The sequence below is a fragment of the Salvia hispanica genome, chromosome 1, assembly GCF_023119035.1.
Source record: "Salvia hispanica cultivar TCC Black 2014 chromosome 1, UniMelb_Shisp_WGS_1.0, whole genome shotgun sequence".
Classification (NCBI taxonomy): Eukaryota; Viridiplantae; Streptophyta; class Magnoliopsida; order Lamiales; family Lamiaceae; genus Salvia; species Salvia hispanica.
The window spans coordinates 44,428,855-44,451,769 of record NC_062965.1 but is presented as its reverse complement, the minus strand read 5'-3'; the positions used below and the strand labels follow the sequence as shown (position 1 = coordinate 44,451,769).

Here is a 22,915-nt window from a genome sequence, read left to right as displayed (position 1 = left end):
GAGTATTGGAAAATGACCAAAATCGAAAAAAAAGACTATTTTTATAGGACAGAATGAGTATTATTTTGTGTGTTAAGTGCGAAAAAAAATATAATAGCATTACTATATTTTTTATATTGACGTGAGAAAACTTTTTCAAATAAAAGAAATAAGATATCTAAATATATTAAATTAAATATATAATGCACAAAAAATATAATAAATAATAAAATATAATTCATAACTAAACCATATAAATAATTAGTTATAGATATAATATAAATAAAAAAATAGTATTCAAATATTAAAATTGAATAATTTTTTATTAGTAAATATAATTAAATACACAAATTATTAATTAGTGTAGATGAAAATATATATTATATGTATAAAAGTAGATAAAGTTCATGCTATTTCAAAAATGTGTGTGTGACGAAGTAATATTATAAAATTATTTAAAAAGAATATTAGGTAGTTTAAATAAAATATACTAAAAAATAATATTTAATAAATAGTGAACTATAACTAATAAGTAATATGTAAAAAAATATGAATGATAACTTGGTAACTATCGATCAAATTTAGTTATTAGTAAGTATGATTAGAAGTTAAGATATAATAATTATAATTTAATATATACTATAATTATAAGTTATTTAGAGAATATATAATTAAGATGAATTATTTTATTAGTATGAGTAATTGGTTGTATAAAATTTAATGTATGTATATAATCAATGTTCATTGTATTCCATCAAGGCCTTGTGGTGGAATGGAGGAGGTGTTGATATTTGGAGGAGAGGTCATGGGTTTGACTCTATGCAAGAACAAATTTTGAAAAGATATTTTGAAATTGAAGAAAACCGGTTCCCGGTTATCGGTTCGACCGGTTTGGCCAGCTGGTTTCACTGGTTCAAAGCGGGTGAGCTTGATGGCGGTTTTTATGGTTTAATCGGACCGGATTGCCTGCCGGTTCGCGGTTGGACCGGTCGAACCGTTCGGCCGGTCCGGTCCGGTTTTTAAAACATGGGTACCAACTAAGATGACCCAAATGGAAACACATTGATCTCTACTTTATTCTCTTCACTTAATACACAAAATAAAGTTGCATAAAATCATGTGCCGCCCAAAGAAAGGGTCATCTTCCTTGGGACGGCGGGAGTACTATTTTACTCCATACGTTTTTGTCTCATGCTTTCTTTGTTCCCTGAAATTATAAACTTTGAAGACAGATCCTTATTTTAATACTACAAAAATTTATAAAATAAGAAAGAAAAATATTTAATTAAAATAGTGTCAGGGTAAAGTGATATCCATCTTGTATAATGTATGATGAATATTTTTTTTTAGAATAGAAAGTGGACCGTATTACTACTAATTTATTTTTTATTTTTTTTGTAAAAACTATGGTTCATGAAATTTCGAGGACGATCTTAATCCAATTATTCAATTTGATTAATTTAAAAATTCTCTTTTAATTGTTTTTCTTAACAATAAAATCCTAGTTTCAGCCCAAGTTAATGAATGGGCTATTAACTTCAAAGTATAAATAAAAGGCATGCCCATAAACAAAGTATGTGTGTTTCTTTTATTTTTTCTTTTTCGAAATGATTTGTATGTGCAATTGATTTGTTTTTTTTTTCCTAATGAATTTGTGTTGCTTACTTCTTAACCATTAGATTTTTATTAATATTCTTGTTAGGATTTATATACTCCTTTTAATCAAACTCTCCAATAAGCAAAAAAGAAAAAAACAATTAATATGAGTGTATTGTCTGAGTCATAGTAGACACTGGTCGAAAGTATATAGACACAAACAATGAGTTGTTCCAGCTAAAGTTGAAGGAAATATGATTAAAACAAAGTACAAAAGATATGGAAATATTCCAAGAGTATGCATGGATGAGACTTATATTCAAATAGAGTTTAAGAGCATCTGCATCGCTGACTCGATGCGGGCTCGGTCTCGTCTCGACGAGACGAGCCAGCATCGAGACAGCGTTGCGAGGCTCGTCTCGTCTCGACGAGACGCGACATCTCGTCGCGCGACGCGTGCTGGCGAGCCCGGCCTCGAGCTGGCGAGACGACGCGCGCGCCCACGTGGCGCGCGCTGGAGCATTGCGTGACGCCCACTCGCCGGCCCGCGAGTGGGCGTCGTAATTATGACGTAATAATTTTTTCTTTTTTTTATAAATTTGAAAAATTTGAATTTAATAAAAAAAAAAAATTCAAACGGTCAAATGACCGTTGGGAACAAAACGGTCGAATTTTTTTTTTAAAAAAAATTCTTTTTTTTTTCTTTTATTCTTCTATAAATATACTCCATACTCCATTCACTATTTTACAAACAAACACTACTCTCAAATTGTTGAAAAAATGTCCGGCGATGGAAACTCCAGGCGCCCGCGGCGGCGGGGTAAAGGCGAAGGCCCGCTGGTTCGGGACGTTGGCTCTGTATGACGCTTGGATCGGCGTCTCGCACGATCCTGTCGTCGGGGTAGTTCTGAATCAACAAACCCACAAGTGTTTTTGGCTAAAAGTCACCGAAGTTTACAACGCACGAAGGCCGAAGAATACCGTTCCCCGCAACGTGAAGATGCTCCGCAGTCATTGGGACCGATGCGACAGAGATGTCAAAATATTTTGCGCGATATACAGGGGAGAAGAGGCGAATTATCAGAGCGGAGCCAGTGGAGCCGACATTCTGAGAGCGGCGTTGTGGGTCTTCAAAGACGACGTCGGCAAAGATTTCAAGCTTGTCGATGTTTGGTCGCAAGTCCACCACCTTGAAAGGTGGGCTGGCGGTGTCGAGTCGGGCTCGAAACGCACGAAGCGCACGGCGCGTGGCCACTACTCGTCTAGTGATGGCGGCGAAGGCAACACCTCACGTGAGGGCACGCCAACCGATGATGCAGGGGGTCTTCTTCCGGTACACGACGTCGGCCGCAAGGGACCAAGGCGGCTAGAGTGAGGGGGGAGGGAGGGGCCGCGGCGAATCAAGCCAGGCGGGCGAGGGCTCGGGCTCCGGCACGGGCACGGGCTCGCACACCCTAATTTCCATGTACCTGGTCGCCACGATGGCGGACCTTTAAAAAATGACTCCTGGCCAAGTTTCAGCCCATATGGCCGGAATTGAGTATATGAGAGCTCAACTTGGTATAGGTGCACCGCCGACTTCGGGGGATGATGATTCGCCGGCGGAGTAGTTTTTATAGTTTAATTTAGAGTATTTTAATTATGTATTTTTTTTTAGGATTTTAAATTATGTATTTTTTTTATTTTTTAGGCTTTTAAATTGTAATATTTATTTTATTTTAATGAAGTGTGTTTTTATTAATTGAATTTGTTGGAATTAAAAATAAAAAATGAAATTGAATGAATAGTTAAGAGATGGTTAAGAGATGGAGGGATGCAGGTGTTGTCTCTTAGTTAAGAGATGAGCTGAAAAGTACAGTGGGGCCCATGAATAGTGAAGAGATGAGACAGTTAAGAGACGGATAAGAGACAGCGTTGCGGATGACCTAACATGTTTCATAAATTGATACGAATGGGAGACCCGAGGCCAAGGAGCACACGATCACAACCCCTCTTAGGAAGCCCGGAAGACCCATAACGAGATCTATGAGGCAAGACTTCGAGAAGGCTTCTCAGCTTTCATGTGGAGGGCAATGGGAGGAAAAGAAGGAGCGTCGAGGTCGGGCATGTCGAATGATTGGGCGTCTGCATGGAGTAGGAATGAGAGAGAGAATTTGCCCGGGCGGGCGAATTCACTTCACGAACACGCCCGACCGGGTGTTTGGAAGTTCCGGACGAGAGACAGAGATTCGGCCCGGGCAGGCGAATTTCCTTTACGAAATCGCCCGGCCGGGCAATTTTACTGCTTTAGACGTTTTTTCACTTATTTTGTGCCCTTTTTTGGGATTACAACTCTAGCTATAAATACTACTCCCTCCGTCCCACAAGAATATGCATTTTTTTCTTTTTAGTCTGTCCCATAAGAATATGCACTTTCCAATTTTAGAAAACTCTTTTCTCTCTAATGGGGTGGGACTCTCTCACTAATAATACTTTAATTACTTTTTCTCTCTACCTCTTTTTTACTATACTGATTTTGCATTAAAACCCGTTACGAACCCAAAGTACATATTGTTTGGGGACGGATGGAGACATGGAGTATTTTGTAAGACCTTTATGGGTGGAATTTGATGAATGTTAAACCTTACTTAGTGAGTTTTCCTCTTTGAGGATTTTATCTAATTCTTTATTGAATGTTGCTTGTGTTTTTCCATAGATAGAATCAAGTAGAGGTATACATCAATTATAGTGTAATCATTAAGGAGTGGAACTAAAAGGTGTTTTGGATTAGTGAAAGTTATCTACGGTTGGCAAAATCATTTTGGTTAAGGTACTATGGTTCTAATCTTAGCTACTCATCATTTTCACATTCTTCCTCTTCTAATATTTCATCCAATTTAAGTTTGGATCTAGTTTTTGTGGATAGATCCACCTTATCTTTGTTTGATTTTGTGTTTAATTTGATGATCAACACTTGTGGTATAATCCTTGGGTAAATAATATGGATCCAATCATATTGATCCTTATCATAAATGCTCTTAATACTATATACTCCCTTCGTCCCACTTTAGGAGTCCCGGTTGGAATCTTCCATAATTGATAATAGATCCTACATTCCACTCACTTTTTTCCACTCACATTTTATTATAAAACTAATATATAAACGTAGGACCCACATTCCACTATCTTTTTTCACCAACTTTCCTTTGTATTTTTTAAAATTCGTGCCGAACTCAACTGGGACTTCTAAAGTGGGACGGAGGGAGTATTCAAGTAGAGTTGTGCCAGCAAGGTGTTGGGTTGTAATACAGGTCTAAGCTGGCTTATTATGGTTCAACGAGTTGTTGGGCCATATAGCTGGCATGCAGAATTAGAAAATGGTTAATTAAGGTCAATTTAGTAACGTAGAATTAAGGGTATAGATTTAGAACCGAAGGTTTCAATTTCAAATTCGTTGTTTAGTACCATAAAAATAATTGGATTAGGAATTAAATTCTGATTCCTTCCAATTCAATAATTTCTTAGCTATGTTAACATTTGAAATTTCAAATAGTTGTCAAATTGGTCACCTCAGAAACACACATGCACTATAAGTGCCCATATACGAACAACACACTGCATGTAATTCACCACACACACTGCACAGAAAAACACACACTACATTATATATTTTTATTCTATTAATTTAGTACTTTGCACCCTAAGTGTCCTATTCCCTTCTTAATCTCAGCCCTTGGATCCTTAAATTGGATGGTTGTGATCAATGCATTATTAGTCTATAATGTTGCATTATTAGTCGCTGTGCATTATTAGTCCATAATGTTGCATTATTAGCCGCTGTGCATTATTAGAATGAAAATGTGCATTATTAAATGACACGTGACATTAATCTAACCGTCAGATGACAAATCGTGGGGCTATGATTAAGAAGGAAAAAGGACAAAAAATATGAAAAGGATTTGAATACATCCCATATAATATATATTCTTTTAATATATTTTTATAGAATAAGTATTATATATATTCTATTAATTTTATATTATATATATTTATATTCTATTATGGTATATAAAATAAAATAAATTATATATATTAATATATACTACTATTTTTTCGGTTTTTTGGTTTTGTTTTAAAATTTCGGTTTTTTCGATTCGGTTCGGTTTTTTAAGTTTGGTTTTCGGTTTTTTAGTTTTTGGTTTTTTGGTTCGATTCGATTTCAATTTTAGCCTAAATTCGGTTTTTCGGGTTCGATTCGATTTGGGCGAAAAACCGAACCGAAACCCAAATGCACACCCTTATACACAATACACAATGCACAGAAAAACACACACCACATTGTACACACATACACATATGTACTACACACATACCACACACATACTCTCTCTCACACACACATACATTGCACACAATACATGCACGTGCACAAAAAACTCAAAATACATTAGCACTAAAACTAACTACAACTATACAATTAAAGAAAAATCAGTCAAAGAAGGGATTTTCAAGGATATAACTCATTACTTCAGTTTATCAATTAATAGTTAATTTATTCAATTATCGACTTCAAGGTCACTAGAAAGAATCATTACACTGCTTTAAGCTTCCTCTCGTACGGTGGAGAAAATAGATTACAAATCCAAATAGTTTCTAAGATCCTTAAAATGCTCTTACTAGTATGTTTACCTTTTTAGGGACATTAGTTACAATCTTATCAATTCCAATCTAATACTTCTACCGTCACATGGAAATAGGTTATTTGGGTTGACACATACTTTAATGTGCAATTGGTAAAGTAAGAGAGTCATTGAAAAAGGTAATTGAAATTATGTAGTGTATGGTGCGGTACATAAATAATAAAGTTAAAATAACTAATTTTCCCTTATCCAGTCTAGAGCTCACCCCACCCCACCTGGCGGTGCGGTCGCAATCTGGCTTGCACCGCGAACCCCACTCGATGCCACCTTCCCTTATCCGGAACCTCACCAACGCCCCACCCTACAACGGTCGTCGCACCCTGCCGAGCGGTATTACACCCCCTCCCATGTTAATGATGGCCTAAATTGAGGTTTAGTAATTTCTCTAATCCCACAATACACTTTGGGATTCATCGTGGACCTTTTGGCACTCGATGCGTCGGGGACCTTTTGTCACTCGCTATGAGTCGGGGTCCATCGTGGACCATTTGGGACCCGCTATGTGTTTGGGTCCGTCGTAGACCTTTTAGCACTCGTTGTGCGTCGGGTCCATTGTCGACCTTTTGACACATGGCACCCGACAGACGAGGCGCGGGGCATAGGTCACGTGACACGGTGCATTGAGCACGGGTCATAGGACATGATGCACGGAGCGCGGTTCGTGACGAGGCATCGTGCACACGTGGGCTCTACTGCCCATCTTAGTCCACTATAATTATTACACGTAATAATTCATCTTATTAAATACATGTTTAATAAGGTTCTCTCCACCAACGTGGGACAATTAATTTTTTTAATTAATCCTTTGGTTTTATCTCATAGCTCCTTTATAGCTCACAACTGTGACAAACTTTAATTCATAATTTCTCTAAACCGATTCTCGGTTTAGAGAAAATGAATATACCACGCTCATCTACTCCGAAAATAGATTGTCGCTATTGCATTTAATTTTTCGAAATTAAATGTCTCGTCACATTTATTATTTTCATTTTTTGGAAAGTTATCCCAATTTATTACCCCAATACCCCTATTCATCAACTTATTTACAACTTACGCTACCATTCAATACTACTATGAATGTGGGTTCTACTATCTACTAACACTACTTTAATTACACTTCTCATCTCTCTTATGTTACCATTTGTCTTAATTCTGATGCCATATCAATTGTCCATATATTTATGGGACGGATGGAGTTTATAAAAGTAGAATTCATATTTCACAATTTTTTTTAACCCACTTCATACATTTTTTAAAACTCGAGTCGGATTAAAGTGTGACGTTTAATGTCGTGTGGAGGGAGTATAATACTAACATAGAAGTGTAAAAGTAGGACTCATAACCATCAATTTTTCAATACATTTTATTTTATATTTCTTAGAATTTGTGTTGGAGCAAAGTGGGACATATATTTTGGAATGGATAGAGCATCAAAAATTATTCCATATTAATATTATGGAAAATTGCAATACAAATCCAAACTCATTGAATAGAAAGAGCAGCGAAAATTATTCCATATTAATATTATGGAAAATTGCATTACAAATCCAAACTCCTTGAATAGAAAGAGCAGCGAAAATTATTCCATATTAATATTATGGAGAATTGCAATACAAATCCAAACTCCTTTAATAGAAAGAGCAGCGAAAATTATTCCATAATGAATATTATGGAAAATTGCAATACAAATCCAAACTCCTTGAATGGAAAAAAGGAACGAAAATTATTCCATATGAATATTATGGAAAATTGCAGTACAAATCCAAACTCCTTGAATAGAAAAGAGCAGCGAAAATTATTCCATATGAATATTATGGAAAATTGCAATACAAATCCAAACTCCTTGAATAGAAAAGAGCAGCGAAAATTATTCCATATGAATATTATGAAAAAGTGCACTACAAATCCAAACTCCTTGACTAGAAAAGAGCAACGAAATTATTCTATATGAATATTATGAAAAATTGCAATACAAATCCAAACTCCTTGACTAGAAAAGAGCAGTGAAATTATTCCATATGAATATTATGAAAAATTGCAATACAAATCCACACTCCATGACTAGAAAAGAGCAGTGAAATTATTCCATATGAATAATATGGTGCAAACTCCAAGAATCCAATTATGATCCAATCTAATATAAGAACTCGACAAAAGGGAAAATGCAAATAAGAAAATAGTACTACTACATCTTATTTATATTTACATTCATTCTATAGAGTGTATACTATATTTAATAATCTTTTAAGAACGTTTTCGGTGAGACATGAAATAAAGTATAACGATAACTTTTGCATTGATTAATTTTTTTCAAGTACATTCATACCTATTATGGTTGAAAAATCAAATGCTCTATTGAAATGGAACAGAGCTAGTTAGATTAATTCTACTCCATTCACAATTATGCTTGATTTCACCTTACATTAATTTGGATCCATTGTGTCAATTAACTATAAAACTCATCAAAATAATCTAACACTAGAAGATTGTAATTTCACGAATACGTCAAATGTTGATATACCCAACCCAACAAAACATTTGGTCACACATTTAAATCATATGAGTAGTTGCACGTAAGTGCAAAACGTTCAATTTATAATTGGAAGTTTGGTTGTAACAAAATCAATTTGGGGCCAATTGAATGTATGTATCTATAATCCGTAATTTAAAAAATTGAAAATGAAAATGATATGCGAAATGGCTTACCCTTTAGATGATTCCATGCACCCATTCGCGGGAATCTCTTGGGAATTCATTTCTGTCCATTTCCTTTCCATCTCTCTATTTAAACAAATCCCTCTCTCTCAAATCCATTTCTATTCACCTCTCTACAAACCAAATACTAACCATTTCCAATCATGTCCATCGCCTCCAATCCGGTCACCTTCCACCCGTCCGCCTCCACGGCCGCCTTCTCTCCCTCCTCCGCCGGTGATTATCAGTTTATCCGCTTTCCGTAACTAGTTAAAAGAGTTATTATCAATTTATCCGCTTTTTTATTTTTAAAAAAAATCAGGATTCTTGGATTACTGATAGATTTTGTTCTCTTACAATTTGGACACTAACAAAATTCCTTTTTATTTATTGCAGCCTGTTTCCAACTTTTGAGACCACTAACTCCCACTTCTCCTCTGCAATGCAATGCCATCTCCAGACCTCGTACGAAAGCTCAAACTCTCTCTTATCTGAAAAAAAAATAAAAAAAATTAATCACTTTCAATTTTTGCAGACTTCATAGATGTGATTCAGAATGGTTTGCCAGTGATAAAGTGGCACGAGATTGTGGAATATGACGCAGAAAAAGATTCCACAAAGGTGCTTAGTCCTGTTCATATCCTTAAATATTTACCAACTAATATTTCTCTTCACTTTTCCAATTTTTTTTTTCCCATTTTGGATAAGATCGGCGAGCTAGTTAACGCGGTGCGGTCGATGCTTAGCTCGATGGGCGACGGCGAGATCAGCATCTCGCCCTACGACACCGCGTGGGTGGCGCTGGTGGCGGACGAGGGGCGGCCGCGCTTCCCAGCGAGCCTCGAGTGGATCTCGAGGAACCAGCTGAGCGACGGGTCGTGGGGCGACGCCCGAACCTTCTCCATCTTCGACAGGATCCTCAACACGCTGGCGTGCGTCGTAGCCTTGAGATTTTGGGATTCGCATCGCGACAAAACCGACAGAGGTTCGTGCGTGATCTTTAAAAAAAAAAGTTTGAAATTTGGGCTATTCTATTCGAACCACGTGTGAGTAATAACTATGTTTTGTAGGGATTTTGTTTATTAAGGAGAATGTGAATAAGCTCGAGGAGGAGAACGTGGAGCACATGCCGATAGGCTTCGAGGTGGCGCTGCCATCGCTCATTGAAATAGCTCAAGAACTCCAAATTGATGTCCCGAGTGATACGCGAGGGTTGAGAGAGATCTATGCGAGAAGAGAGATAAAGCTCAAAAAGTAAGCACATGCTGTGGTGAAAAGATGTGTGTTGAGAATAATAGGAAAAAGGGTGTTTGCTTTTTCTATTTTGAAAAAGAGGAGTATGTGGGAATAATAATTAATTGCAGGATTCCAAGAGACATACTGCACCAAATGCCAACAACATTGCTGCATAGCTTAGAAGGAATGGGAGGACTAATGTGGGATAAGCTTTTGAAATTGCAAAGTGAAGATGGCTCTTTTCTCTTCTCTCCTTCTTCCACTGCTTTTGCTCTCCAACAAACCAAGGATCATAATTGCCTCAAATATTTGACCAAACACCTCAACAAATTTAATGGGGGAGGTAATTAACAATTACTTATAATTTATTTTTTTTAAATTTTACTAATATTTTTGATAAATTATTAATTTTTTGAATGATTATTTAGTTCCAAATGTGTACCCCGTGGATTTGTTCGAGCATCTATGGGCGGTAGACAGGCTGCAAAGACTTGGAGTTTCACGTTATTTTCAGCCAGAGATCGAGAAATGTGTCGCATATGTTTACAGGTACTACAAAATTAATTATATTACCTCTAACCATAAAAAATGTGCAATAGTATTTTATTAGGCGTATGCAAATTTTCTTTGTCAATAGTACTATAATTTATCCTTACTATACTAGTACTTAAAAGTAATTAAATAATTATGGAAATATTTTTAAAGATATTGGACAGAAAAAGGGATATGTTGGGCAAGGAATTCGGAAGTTGTGGACATAGACGACACGGCCATGGGATTCAGGTTGCTGAGGTTGCATGGATACGAGGTTTCTGCGGGTAATTAAAAATTTAAAAGTAGTATTATTATTTCTTGTTTAAATAGAAAAAGGGAAATGTAATACTAATATGGAATTTAATAAATTGCAGATGTGTTCAAACATTTTGAGAGTGGTGGAGAATTTTTCTGCTTCAAGGGGCAGTCGACGCAGGCGGTGACCGGAATGTACAATCTTTACAGAGCGGCTCAGTTGATTTTTCCGGGAGAGAAGATTCTAGAAGAAGCAGCAACTTTCTCTTCTAAATTCTTGCATCTAAAGAGAGCTAATAATCAGCTCTTGGATAAGTGGATCATCACCAAAGACCTTCCTGGCGAGGTATCAAACAATCTTCACTCTTGACTTATAGTACTATTATACATTTGAACCTACTTAGTAAAACATATAATGTGCTAATTAAAGAAATAGTAAGTTTTCCATTTAAAAGAGGAGATGGATAATGTTTCTTTTTTCTACTTTTCGGAAAAGTGGAGAAGCTTTTTTAGTTTAGGTGTTGTTCTAACTGGCCACATACTCACTTTAAAAAAGCAATTGCACTAAAAATAAAATTTTGAAATTAATGAAATATTGTATGTGTTCAATGATGGTATACACATGTAGATCTAGCAAACATTAAAAAAATACTATCACCATCATGCAAATAATTGCCACCTAGCTCATTCCATAACTTTTCTTATGGATTGTTGCTTGAATACATGATATAAATTGAAATTTAAGGTTGATAATATTGTTGTTTTAGGTGGGATATGCACTAGATGTTCCCTGGTACGCCAGCCTAGCCCGAGTCGAAACAAGATTTTATCTAGAACAATACGGTGGTGAAGATGATGTCTGGATTGGCAAAACCTTATATAGGTACACACTTTCTTTTACCCACATCTCACATCGTGGAATGAGTAGGGGTGCGTTATAATGCCAACTTTTCTTAATTTGCTAACTCATCACGCAGTGTATTAAAAATGTCAACACAGTATATTAAAATATCAACTGAATTTATTTTGACATTTCAATGTTGATCGTGTTGACATTTATAATACATTGCATTGATCAATTAACTATCTGCAATTTGTGTTGACATTTTAATAAACTGTGTTGATATTTTAAATATCAATGTCACACATTGTATTAAAATATCAATTAAATTTATGTTGATAATGTCATCGTGTTGACACTTATACATTGCATTGATCAGTTAACTATGTGTAATGAACATGGACACATTTATATAATCCACCGAATACAAAAACATAAGCATACAAAATAAATTTGGTAGTTAACCCTACGTTGAATGAAACGACCAACATATAGATATCTACACACTCCTGTGTCAATCTGAAAATAATAAGATAGGACACGTGAAATGTCTTGATCTTTTTTGCATGCATGTATTACGAGTGCATCTCATGCATGGTTTTTAAAATAGGATAATACATACGTTGTTGTCCATGCAAGAAGACTAAGACAACTTGCATTTTGGCATTCTTATCATTGGATTAGGATATAGAATAATACATACCTTGTTGTCCACAAAGATTGCGACAAATTTCATTTTGGCACTATTAGATTTCTTCAGCCCACCACCTTTTATAAAATATTAATTTCTAAGACTAAGACTTGCTTAATATTGAAATGTTATTTTGTGTTTTGAAAGCTTATATAAATAGATAACGTAATGGTAACAGACGTGGAGATTCCTCTTAATTTGTCTCATTACATGTAATTTTGTATTGTTGAAAGCTTAATTAATTAAATGACCGGTTGATACTCTGTATATCTGTCAAGGTTTTCTGTCTTTCATTTTGTCTCGATTTAGTGGAATATACTTAATTTTTAATGTTTATTAGAAAAGATGCGTAATTTTAACTAGTAAATTTTTAAAAAATACTTTCAGGATGCCATATGTGAACAATAACAAGTATCTGGAGCTGGCGAAATTGGACTATAATAATTGTCAAGCGTTACACCAACAAGAGTGGAGAGACATCCAAAAGTAAGATATACTTAGTATATTACTACTTGATTTGTTGTTTTTTTAAATATATAAATCAAGAAACGAAACAATTAGTCCTGACACAACACTCCTGAAAATACATTTGGCATCTATTAAATGTTTGAATATATTTGGTTGCAGATGGTACCGAAATTTGAGTTTTGGAGAGGTCGATTTAAGCGAAGAAAGTCTTCTACACGCATACTACGTTGCTGCTGCTTCAATTTTTGAGCCAGAAAAATCAAATGAGCGTCTCTCATGGGCCAAAACCGCAATTTTAATGCAAGCTATTACGTCGCATTTCAACCACAACCAACTCTCTACTGAACAAAAACGTGTTTTCATCCATGAATTCGAACACGGCAGCATCCTCAAGTATGCAAACGGAGGAAGGTAAATTGAGCTTCCCAATGTATATGAATCTTATATTCGTGTTATTAAGGGTCAATTAATTGTAGAAACATTGAACTTTCAAAAATAGGCAAATAATTATAGGGACTTGTTATTTTAGAATGTGGCCTTTCGAATGATTGAAAACATATGGAAATTATCTGGACAGGTACAAAACAAGAACAAATTTGGTGGGGACATTACTCACAATTCTAAATCAGCTCTCATTGGATATATTGTTGGCAAATGGCTGCGACGTTCATCAACCATTGAAAAATGCAGTACGTCCAACATTCTCATTCACTTCAACAAATATACTTCTTATATCTTCAATTATCTCTTGCTTTTAATAATTCCATTATCCTTGTTCATGTTCCACAGTATATATATTCACGTATCTAAAAATATTTACTCTTCCTTTAAATAGAAAACTCAGCCTGCTGCAACAGAATGAAGTCAGATAACTTCAATTATTTGCATGTTCATAAAGTTAAAATGTACTTTTTCCTCAATTTCTTAAAAAAAATATTGGCCTAATTAAATTGTGTAAAATTTAAATTATTTTACTTCGGGCGCCACCATGCAGTGGCACAAGTGGATGAAGACTTGGGAAGGCGGCGTGAATAGTGGGGCCGAGCTATTGGTGCAAACGCTAAACTTAAGCGGCAGAGGGAAGTGCGGACCCGAGGAGCTACTACCATCGCACCCGAAATATGATCAGTTGTTGAAGATTATTGTCAGTGTCTGTGATAAGCTTCGTCTATTTCAAGATCAAAAGGTTCATTTTTTTTTATTTGTATTTTCATTGAGTATTATTTTATTTCATTAGTGCACACGTTGAGGGTAGTCTTGTGACATATTTTCATGTCGTTTCAGAATGTCTATGGATGCATAGCTAGTGCCGAAGGATTTACAACGTTGGAGATAGAATCCCAGATGCAAGAATTAGTGAAATTAGTTGTGACAAAATCCTCAGATGATTTGGATTCCGAAATTAAGCAAAACTTTTTAGTTATTGCTAGAAGTTTCTATTATGCAGCTTATTGTAATCCAGGAACTATCAATTTCCATATTGGAAAAGTGCTCTTCGAAAGAGTACAATGACAATGTACGTGTTAAATATTGATTATATATTATAGTAATAAATTGAGTGTGATCATATATCATAGCATTATTTAATTTCATGCAATTAGTCTGTGTTAGTAGTGACCCCTCTAAATAAATATATCAATGAAAGACCGCAATTGGAGAACAAAATCACATGAACACGTAGTAGAATAATATTCGTAGTCATAGTAACGTGTTTGACAAAATCTAATCTTTTTCAACATATTAAATGGTGATATAATTTGTGTACTGGAATAATGAAGAGTTGAAGACCCCAGAGTCAACTTTTTGACATATTGATAAATCTGACGTGGCATGTACAATGGTGGAAAGGATCACTCTTGCATCACTAGTTCTAAGTTTCCGACAGAATATCAACAGTTATGCCAACTACCTAATTTCAATCAACATCATCGTGCAATAAAAAAATATCTCCAACCAATGGGTGTAGCGCAGTTAGCAACGCGGAGCTGTGGTGGCCTTGTAGTCACACTCACAAGTACAAAGCCCACTACCCGCTGTGAGACTTTCAGCCTTAATCCGTAAACCCAATCAAGTATGATTAGTCGGATTCTGCTAACAAAGGATCCAGTACACTTGTGGTCAAACAAAAAAAATATCTCCAATTACAAAGCATTAGTTTGTATATCACGCCTACTTAGTTCGAAACTTCGAACACATGTACATTAATTTTCTTTTTTCTCTTCACTGATATGGATTGTGAATTGTGATTAAATCACATTAAATATTACTAGAACATTAATTTAGATTAAAATAAAAGTATATCAATAATACTCAAAACAAAATTTAATGGGCATGGACTGTTATACTATGTCGTGTACTTACTCCGTATGTTTATTTACATCTAATATAGCATTTGTTTGTTTTCTATATGAGGACTACTGACTGTTATTTTACTTATGTTTTATTTACATCTATTATAATACTTGTTTTAATTAAAATGTGTAAGGAATTCTTGTAATCCTCTAATGAGCGCAACGAAAATAGCATACAAGAATAATAAATCTAGATTCATAATCATATTGCAAGTTGAGCATGTAAAACACAACGGAACTAAACCTTACTTGTGTTGTTTTCATCGATTGATTGAATCCTGCAGATTGAATCAACTACCATCGAGACCCACGTACAACCCAATCCGATGCAGGAACTATCTCGGCACAATTTGCTATGTAGAAGAAAAGCTAGGAAATCTTTCAGCAAAGCTTTAAGTATTACTCCCTCCGTCCCGGCTAAGATGACACATTGCTTAGCCGGCACGGGATTTTAGGAGTTATTGGTTAAAGTGTTTAATTGGAGAGAGAAGGTGGGTGTAAGTATTAAAGTAGAAAGATGAAGATAGATGAATATTTTAATAGAAGTGAGAAAAAGTGGTTGAGTGTATTAATTGGAGAGAGAAAGTTACCATAAAAGGAAATGTGTCATTTTAGTTGGGACAAACTAAATAGGAAAACGTGTCATCTTAAGCGGGACGGAGGGAGTATATGTATTGTGACTTTTGTGTTCTCTTTTCTTTCACGCTAATTCCCACTTCTCTTATTCACCACAATATAGAATAAATAGTTATTATCAAGTAGATGATCAGGCAAATTAAAAAGTCACTTGGCCTCATAAATTAATATAATTCTAGTTCATTTCCTTTCAGAAATATACTCCCTCTGTCCCATTAGAAATGAAACGTTTTTATTTTTAGTTTGTCCCATTAAAAATGAAACGTTTCTAAAAATGGAAACAACACTCTCTTTACTTTTTATTCTCTCTTACTTTACTCTCTCTTCATTAACTCACAAAACAACACTACATAAAATCCAGTGCCGAAAAGCAAATGTTGCATATTTAATGGGACGGAGGGAGTATTTATTATTGCTGAACAAATGGGTTGACAAATCTCTTTTGCATTATTTGTTTTAATAATGTTTCTTCTTGACAAATCTCTTTTCCATTATTTGTTTTAATAATGTTTCTTCTATTTTGAATGAACAATGTGATTCGGTAATTGGGTCAATTCAATCGAAATGATTTGAAACAGAATACCTTATCCCACACGTGCAGTGGGGACGACTTTTTGTAAAACAAATCTTGCATTGCAATACTATATTTTGAAAGCGAAAGTGGTGATATATTTACACTAGACCACCACCTCAAATTGGAGATTGAAGGGACACTTAATTGATCCAGAAAAGGTGGTAGGCTCATCATTCATGTTTGCATGGTTAAGACTTGAGAGAGAGAGAGAGAGAGATATGAAGTTAAGAAGAGGGCGTGGACACTTGAGCACCAAAGAAAGAATATGTGTGAAGAGACATAGGTGCACTAACTTTGAACAGAGATCCCACCAAATGGAAAAATCTAATGTTGAATGGCTTCCTTTCTTTGGAATCAGTTGATGACTGCTGCCCATACATATATGTTCATCACCATTCATCACCATATCTGTCTAACATTTCTGTAGTGCCACATTGCAACATCCATCTTTTAAATGGAACCCACATCATCTTCACCTTTAATATTCCTCTCTACCTTCCCTACCAATCTCCTATCTACACACACAGCATAATGCTGGCAATAGAAACTAAAAATAAAGATATAATTATCTTACAACGATATAAAGAGAGAACTAAAATCATTATAAAGCATCAACTGGTTTTAGAGTGGATAGTCGATTATCAAATTTAACTGACCTAGCAATACATCTGAACTGAAACCGAAAAAATGAATGCCCCAACAGTAACAGATCACAAAAAAAAGTCCAGCCCCTCCAAGGTTCACCTTAAAAGGTTTGAGGAAGGGATGCTACCAATTAAAATTGTCACACCTCAATCCTCATGACTTATACACTTACTATAAATAAATTCAAAATTTAAAATAAATAATCCCACACGTATTATAAAATTTCAAAAGCCAACATTTATCAAATACACATTTCAAAACATTTTAAACCGTAGTGAGACCCTCTCACCACTCTATATACTATACAATCATTTACATGCAAAAATGATGAGGAAGAGAAGTTGTCAAAATGCGTCAGCCGCTGACCCTTATAATAACTGTAACTCACATCAACCCACGAATCATTGATATCTTGTTCCTGAAAAATATTAGTGGTTTATATGAGTCACAACTCAGTGTATATAAACCTTACTTTTAATTCCACATACAAATATCAAATACATTCATTCACCTACATATATCACCAGAAGTAATAAATATCATAAACAATTTAATATCCATATGCATATGTCTCTCCTTTCTTTTTATTATTCTGTGACACATCAAGCCTGGTATCTTCCTGGGATTTCCATTGTATACGACCCGTAGGTCCCTTATATTTATTTGACCTTTCCACGAAGGTCCCTCTTTGATTTGACCTTTCCACGAAGGCCCCTCTTTGATTTGACCTTTCCACGAAGGTCCCTCTTTGCTCTTTGTATTGACCCGTAGGTCTATTATCATTGTATATGACCCGTAGGTCTTTTGCCATTGTATATCAGATCCAGAGCAAGACTGTCGCATATCCTCTTTAATCCTATGATTCAAATTATTCCAATATGATACATCAAACATATCCATTGCATCAATTACATAACCATATATTCCATCAATTAATTCCAATACTATAGATAAACATATCCATTACACAAATCACATATCCACGTCACATTTCACCATCAATATCAACTAACACATAACCATTTAGTCTCATATCATATAATTCAAATATTCACTCCAAATTAACACATAGCAATCAATCACATAAAATATGTAAAATTTAAAGTGTGATTTATACACGCCTGATTAAGATAGGTAAACTTATTGAGCTCCTGATTCCGACTCTAATTTCTTTTCTTCTTCTAATATTTCTCTCGTCTTCCTCTACTAACTATTATCCTTCTCCTCTTTTCCTTTCTTTTCCTTTTTCCCTTCTTCCTTTTTCCAAGCTCACTGACTACGTGTATATATATAAACATGATATATAAATATGCAAGGACGGTTACCAAAAAGAATAATAACTCTAATGGTAAATAATAAAATAAATATCAACCTGTATAGTTTATTTCTTCGACATTTTTGTCATGCAAGATTAGTGGCACTGTTAACACTGAACACGTACATACTAACACATTTGTATATTTGAAGCTATGTTACTACCATTATTTATATTATATTAATTTAAGATTACTATCATTTCCTATATAGTAATATATATATATATACACGTACATGATTAGTAGTACAATATGGTACACATGCACACACATTTACATAATTATCGTGTATATATATGTACTAATTTATACTATAACACTATATATATACATCTATTTAGTAATTTTCCGTAAATTAAAATTATTTATATATCCCATTATAGTGAGTCGATCATAACCATAAATATATTCTCTATGATACACTCATATCTCTGTAGTATAAGCGACAATAAAATATGTCATGACAATATAATATGGTAGTATGCAAAATAATGCAGGTTTTGGGTTAGGGATGTCACAAAAACTAAAAATAAAAATAAAACTAACTAGTCACATCAGTGTAAAAAGAGAACTAAAACCATTATATAAGCTTCATGGGTCTCTCCTTCTTTCACCAATTAGTTTTAGGCTAGAATCTCGTAGATTTCTATCACATAAGTCCAAGGTGTCAAACAGATGATATATACATCTCGGATCCATCGCAATTGTTGGAAAAAATTCTCTAGTCAAGACATACAAATTAGTGTGTCGTGTTGCACAAGAAAACTGATAGGATCATTCTTTCAAATCAAAACACAAAAGTGACCACTATTGTGAAAACAATATATGTTGACCAACACTAATATGATCATAGGAGCCGAGACCACGAAGCAAGTGAATCCAAACCCATTGAAGGCACTTGGAAAGTCGATGACGCGCTTAATGACCTTGAAGAAGCTCGAAGAGTTAACATTGCTAGTGCGGAAGCTACTGGACGAGGATGAGGCGCACGGGGGGATTTCTGTATATTATTACTAAAATAAAGACATGCCATGAAATCCCAATTTAACTGAAAAATGAAACTTAAACATAAAAAATAATTATATTCTTAGTTAGATTAGTGAATCCTAGTATGACTCTGAAATTATACTCTCTATCCCACTATAACTAAGACGTTTCTTTTAGATACGCGATTTGAGAAAATAATATTTAGGTAGTTAAGTGCAAAGAGAATCAAGTATGAGAGATAGTAAAGTTGATGATTGAAGATAGAATAATATATGAGAGAGTTCAAAAAAGAAAGTGACTCACTTTAGGTGGGACGTCCCAAAAAAGATTACAGGTAGCTTATAGTGGAGCAAATGGAGCACTATATAACAACATATTAAAATTAAAATTAAAATTAAAATTAGTAAAATAAAGACATGCCATGAAATCCCAATTTTTAACGGTAAAATGAAACTTAAACATAAAAAATAATTATATTCCTAGTTAGATTAGTGATCCTAGATGACTTTGAAATTACACTCCCTCTCTCATTATAATTGAGACGTTTCTTTTATATATGAGATTTGAGAAAATAATATTTGGGTAGTTAAGTGAAAAGAAATTAAGTATGAGAGAAAATAAAGTAGATGACTGAATAGAAAATAAGATATAAGAGAGATAAAAAGAAATGACTATGAGTAACTTATAGTGGAGCATATGGAGCACTATATAAGAACATATTGAAATTAAATTCAACAATTAATTAATATATTGATGGAAAAATTGGAACATTAAATGTATTATTTTTTTCAACGTATATTTCTTGTTTAATCTTTATATTAAATTATAATGATAAACACTTTACAATTTACAATATGTGGAAATTGGGCTCGTAAAGTAGACGTAATGGGTATTAAATTAAGGGTAAACTGCTTCTAAAATCGTGAACTTTCACAATAGTTTGGTATTTCCCGTAAACTTTAAAAGTTGCATAAAAAATCATGAACTTTGCTCGCGTGTGCCGATTTCCCGAGTCGGATTTTCCGGCTAAGTAGAGTGTTGACGTGTATAAGTGTCTGACGTGGATGATGTTGTGGGCGCTGATCTATACAATTACATGGATTTAAATTTTAAATTTTAAATTTTTTAAATCATCACATACCATAAAAAAACCCCAAACCCCTAACCTAACCAAACATCAGAAATTAAACATCAAATTTCTTCTGCTCAGCGAACATCTTAAGATTAATTTGAGAGCTTCCACCGTCGTCAACAGCCTCCCTCGCCAAATCCCTCCATTTCTTAGCGTTTTTCCTCATCTCCCTACTCTCATCTCCACCGTCCATCACCATCTCTAAGCACTGCACGGTCTCATCTGCCTCCACAATCTCCCCCTTCACAACCCTCACTCCACACCTCCACGAATCCTCCACCAGCTTCGCAATCGCCACCACCGGCACCCCCAACCGCCACGCTCTCCAGCGTCGAATTCCACCCACAGTGGCTCACGAAAGAGCCGACGCACATCAGGGAGGATGGTGATGATCTCCAAGCGATGATTTTCTCCCCTGAGCTGAATTGGCATCCGCCTGAGATCTCCCCGTCGTTTTACGTTTGCAAATTTTAGACATAATTAAGGGATATTTATTTAATTTAAGGGATGCAGCGAAAATTAATTTTTTTTAATTTTTTTATTTACAAAACACAAAACGACGTAGTTTTGTGTTCCGGCTGCCTAGTCACGCTTCCGGCTGCCACATAAGATAAGTTTATGCCAGAAAATTATCGGGTCGGGTCGTTTGGGAAATTTGCACAACCCGACAAAGTTCATGATTTTTTATGCAACTTTTAAAGTTTACGGGAAATACCAAACTATCGTGAAAGTTCATGATTTTAGAAGCAATTTACCCTTAAATTAATCTATTATGATATTTCATTTATTGAGGCCCAACACAATCCTTAGCCTTGATCCAGCTTGATTGTTGGTCAATACTGATCCATTCTCATTTTTCAACAAATAATTATAACCGCTGGGTAGGGGTGGGAATACGGATATATCTCGGGTATTGGGTTTACCGGTACCTGACCCGATATCCGCCGGGTATTGGATACTCAATATCCAATTTTATGGGATTGGGTATGGAATTGGGTATTGTAATTTAAGATAAATCGGGTATTGAGTAACCCGAATGGGTATAGGATATTACCCGAATATCCAATTTATTATTTAAAGCATTTTATAAATTAGGTTTAGTCATTTTGCCTTCAAGAGGTGGGCGAATTTATTTACTAATTACAACTTACTAGGTTAACTTTTTCTAAATTTATAAATAAATAAGTCAATCTCTCTTACTCTTGGTCACGGCTTCTCCAAACTCTCAAGTTTTACGTATTGCATAACCAACTCATGTGACTTTTATATTTTAGTTAATTATTTTGACTTTTGAATTATATTATTGGTTGCTTCCACAATTTAATTAAATGCGTAACTTTTATTATTTTACTTACATATTGTATAACCAATCTCCATAAATATAATCATATACTTTAAAATAAAAGTGATCCATTTTTTTATATTTTTATACTACAAAATAAATGCAACATTAAAGAGTCAATTTAAATATTTATATTTATATTAATATATAAATTTTGAATTTTTTTACTATTAGTTATTAACACATGTAAAGAGTCGGATATTTGGGTCTCAGATACGTGGGATGTGGATACCCGAGGCGGGTATTGGAGTACCCGAAAATATATCGGGTCGGGTTTTGGATAAACATTTAGACGATTTTCGGGTTTGGATACCCGGTTTTTTCGAATTGGGTATCTGAAGAACGTGTGTGTGCAGTGTGTTTGCTTTATCTCTTCCTAGTGCTTGTAAAATTATCAAGCCTCCTAGATCCAGCGAATCGACTAGATCGCAGGGTCTAGGAACTCGCGGAACTGGAGAATCTCGGTCGTTGGATACACAGAACACTCCTTCAAAACCCTCAACCACGAATACTAAAATTTAGCACAGGGAAGTAGGGATCGATCCCACAGAGATGGATACGTAATGAATATGCATAGAGATCTGGAAACTATTTTTGGTTTGACTGCTGCCACGCATTTTTTTTGGGTTGAGGAAATTAAACTAGGTTTGGAAATGAACTCTGCTATGCTAACAGCTAGATCTAGGCAGAAATGAATATTGCATGAAAACTAAGACTAGACAATCACTAGATCTAAAGACTCGTAACTAATTTACCTAGACCAGGGAATTTAAAATGCAAGTGGGACCCAAAGCTGAAAAGGTAGATACGGACGAAAAGAAAAGCTGCAGAATAACTAACTAAAGCATCAACTGAAAAATGACTTCATCTTCTCCGACGGACTCACAAGAACACTCGGTAAACTTAATAGGATGCGATTCAGAAGCAAACAATCAGATTTAAAACAAGCAGGTGACATA

At 34.9% G+C, this 22,915-nt stretch overlaps 2 protein-coding genes across 3 annotated transcripts; both read left to right on the top strand.

The window, feature by feature from the left end:
• The first annotated feature begins 2,365 nt into the window (after positions 1 to 2,365).
• On the top strand, positions 2,366 to 2,950 carry LOC125197875. Its single transcript, XM_048096395.1, has one exon. The coding sequence runs from the start codon at positions 2,366 to 2,368 to the stop codon at positions 2,948 to 2,950; it is 585 nt and encodes a 194-aa protein (XP_047952352.1).
• A 6,113-nt stretch (positions 2,951 to 9,063) lies between these two features.
• Positions 9,064 to 14,540, top strand: LOC125200575 (ent-copalyl diphosphate synthase, chloroplastic-like). Of its 2 annotated transcripts, none has more exons than XM_048098241.1 (15): positions 9,064 to 9,185; positions 9,345 to 9,413; positions 9,484 to 9,569; positions 9,657 to 9,933; positions 10,019 to 10,202; positions 10,313 to 10,527; positions 10,613 to 10,733; positions 10,890 to 11,002; positions 11,093 to 11,319; positions 11,741 to 11,856; positions 12,893 to 12,991; positions 13,133 to 13,384; positions 13,551 to 13,662; positions 13,809 to 13,878; positions 13,968 to 14,081. In XM_048098241.1, exons 1-14 carry the CDS (start codon positions 9,113 to 9,115, stop codon positions 13,833 to 13,835), a joined length of 1,971 nt encoding a protein of 656 aa, XP_047954198.1. In that variant the 5' UTR covers positions 9,064 to 9,112; the 3' UTR covers positions 13,836 to 13,878; positions 13,968 to 14,081. The 2 variants fall into 2 exon arrangements, with proteins under 2 accessions (XP_047954198.1, XP_047954190.1); XM_048098233.1 differs by lacking the exon at positions 13,809 to 13,878 and adding an exon at positions 14,258 to 14,540 and having other exon boundaries at positions 9,066 to 9,185; positions 13,968 to 14,159.
• Positions 14,541 to 22,915: the final 8,375 nt, after the last annotated feature.

Coding starts and splice junctions, on each gene's coding strand:
- LOC125200575 (XM_048098233.1), top strand. CDS start 9,113: ATGTCCATCGCCTCCAATCCGGTCACCTTCCACCCGTCCGCCTCCACG. Junction 9,414..9,483: donor CAATGCCATCTCCAGACCTC/GTACGAAAGCTC, acceptor CAATTTTTGCAG/ACTTCATAGATGTGATTCAG. Junction 9,934..10,018: donor TCGCGACAAAACCGACAGAG/GTTCGTGCGTGA, acceptor TATGTTTTGTAG/GGATTTTGTTTATTAAGGAG.
- LOC125197875 (XM_048096395.1), top strand. CDS start 2,366: ATGGAAACTCCAGGCGCCCGCGGCGGCGGGGTAAAGGCGAAGGCCCGC.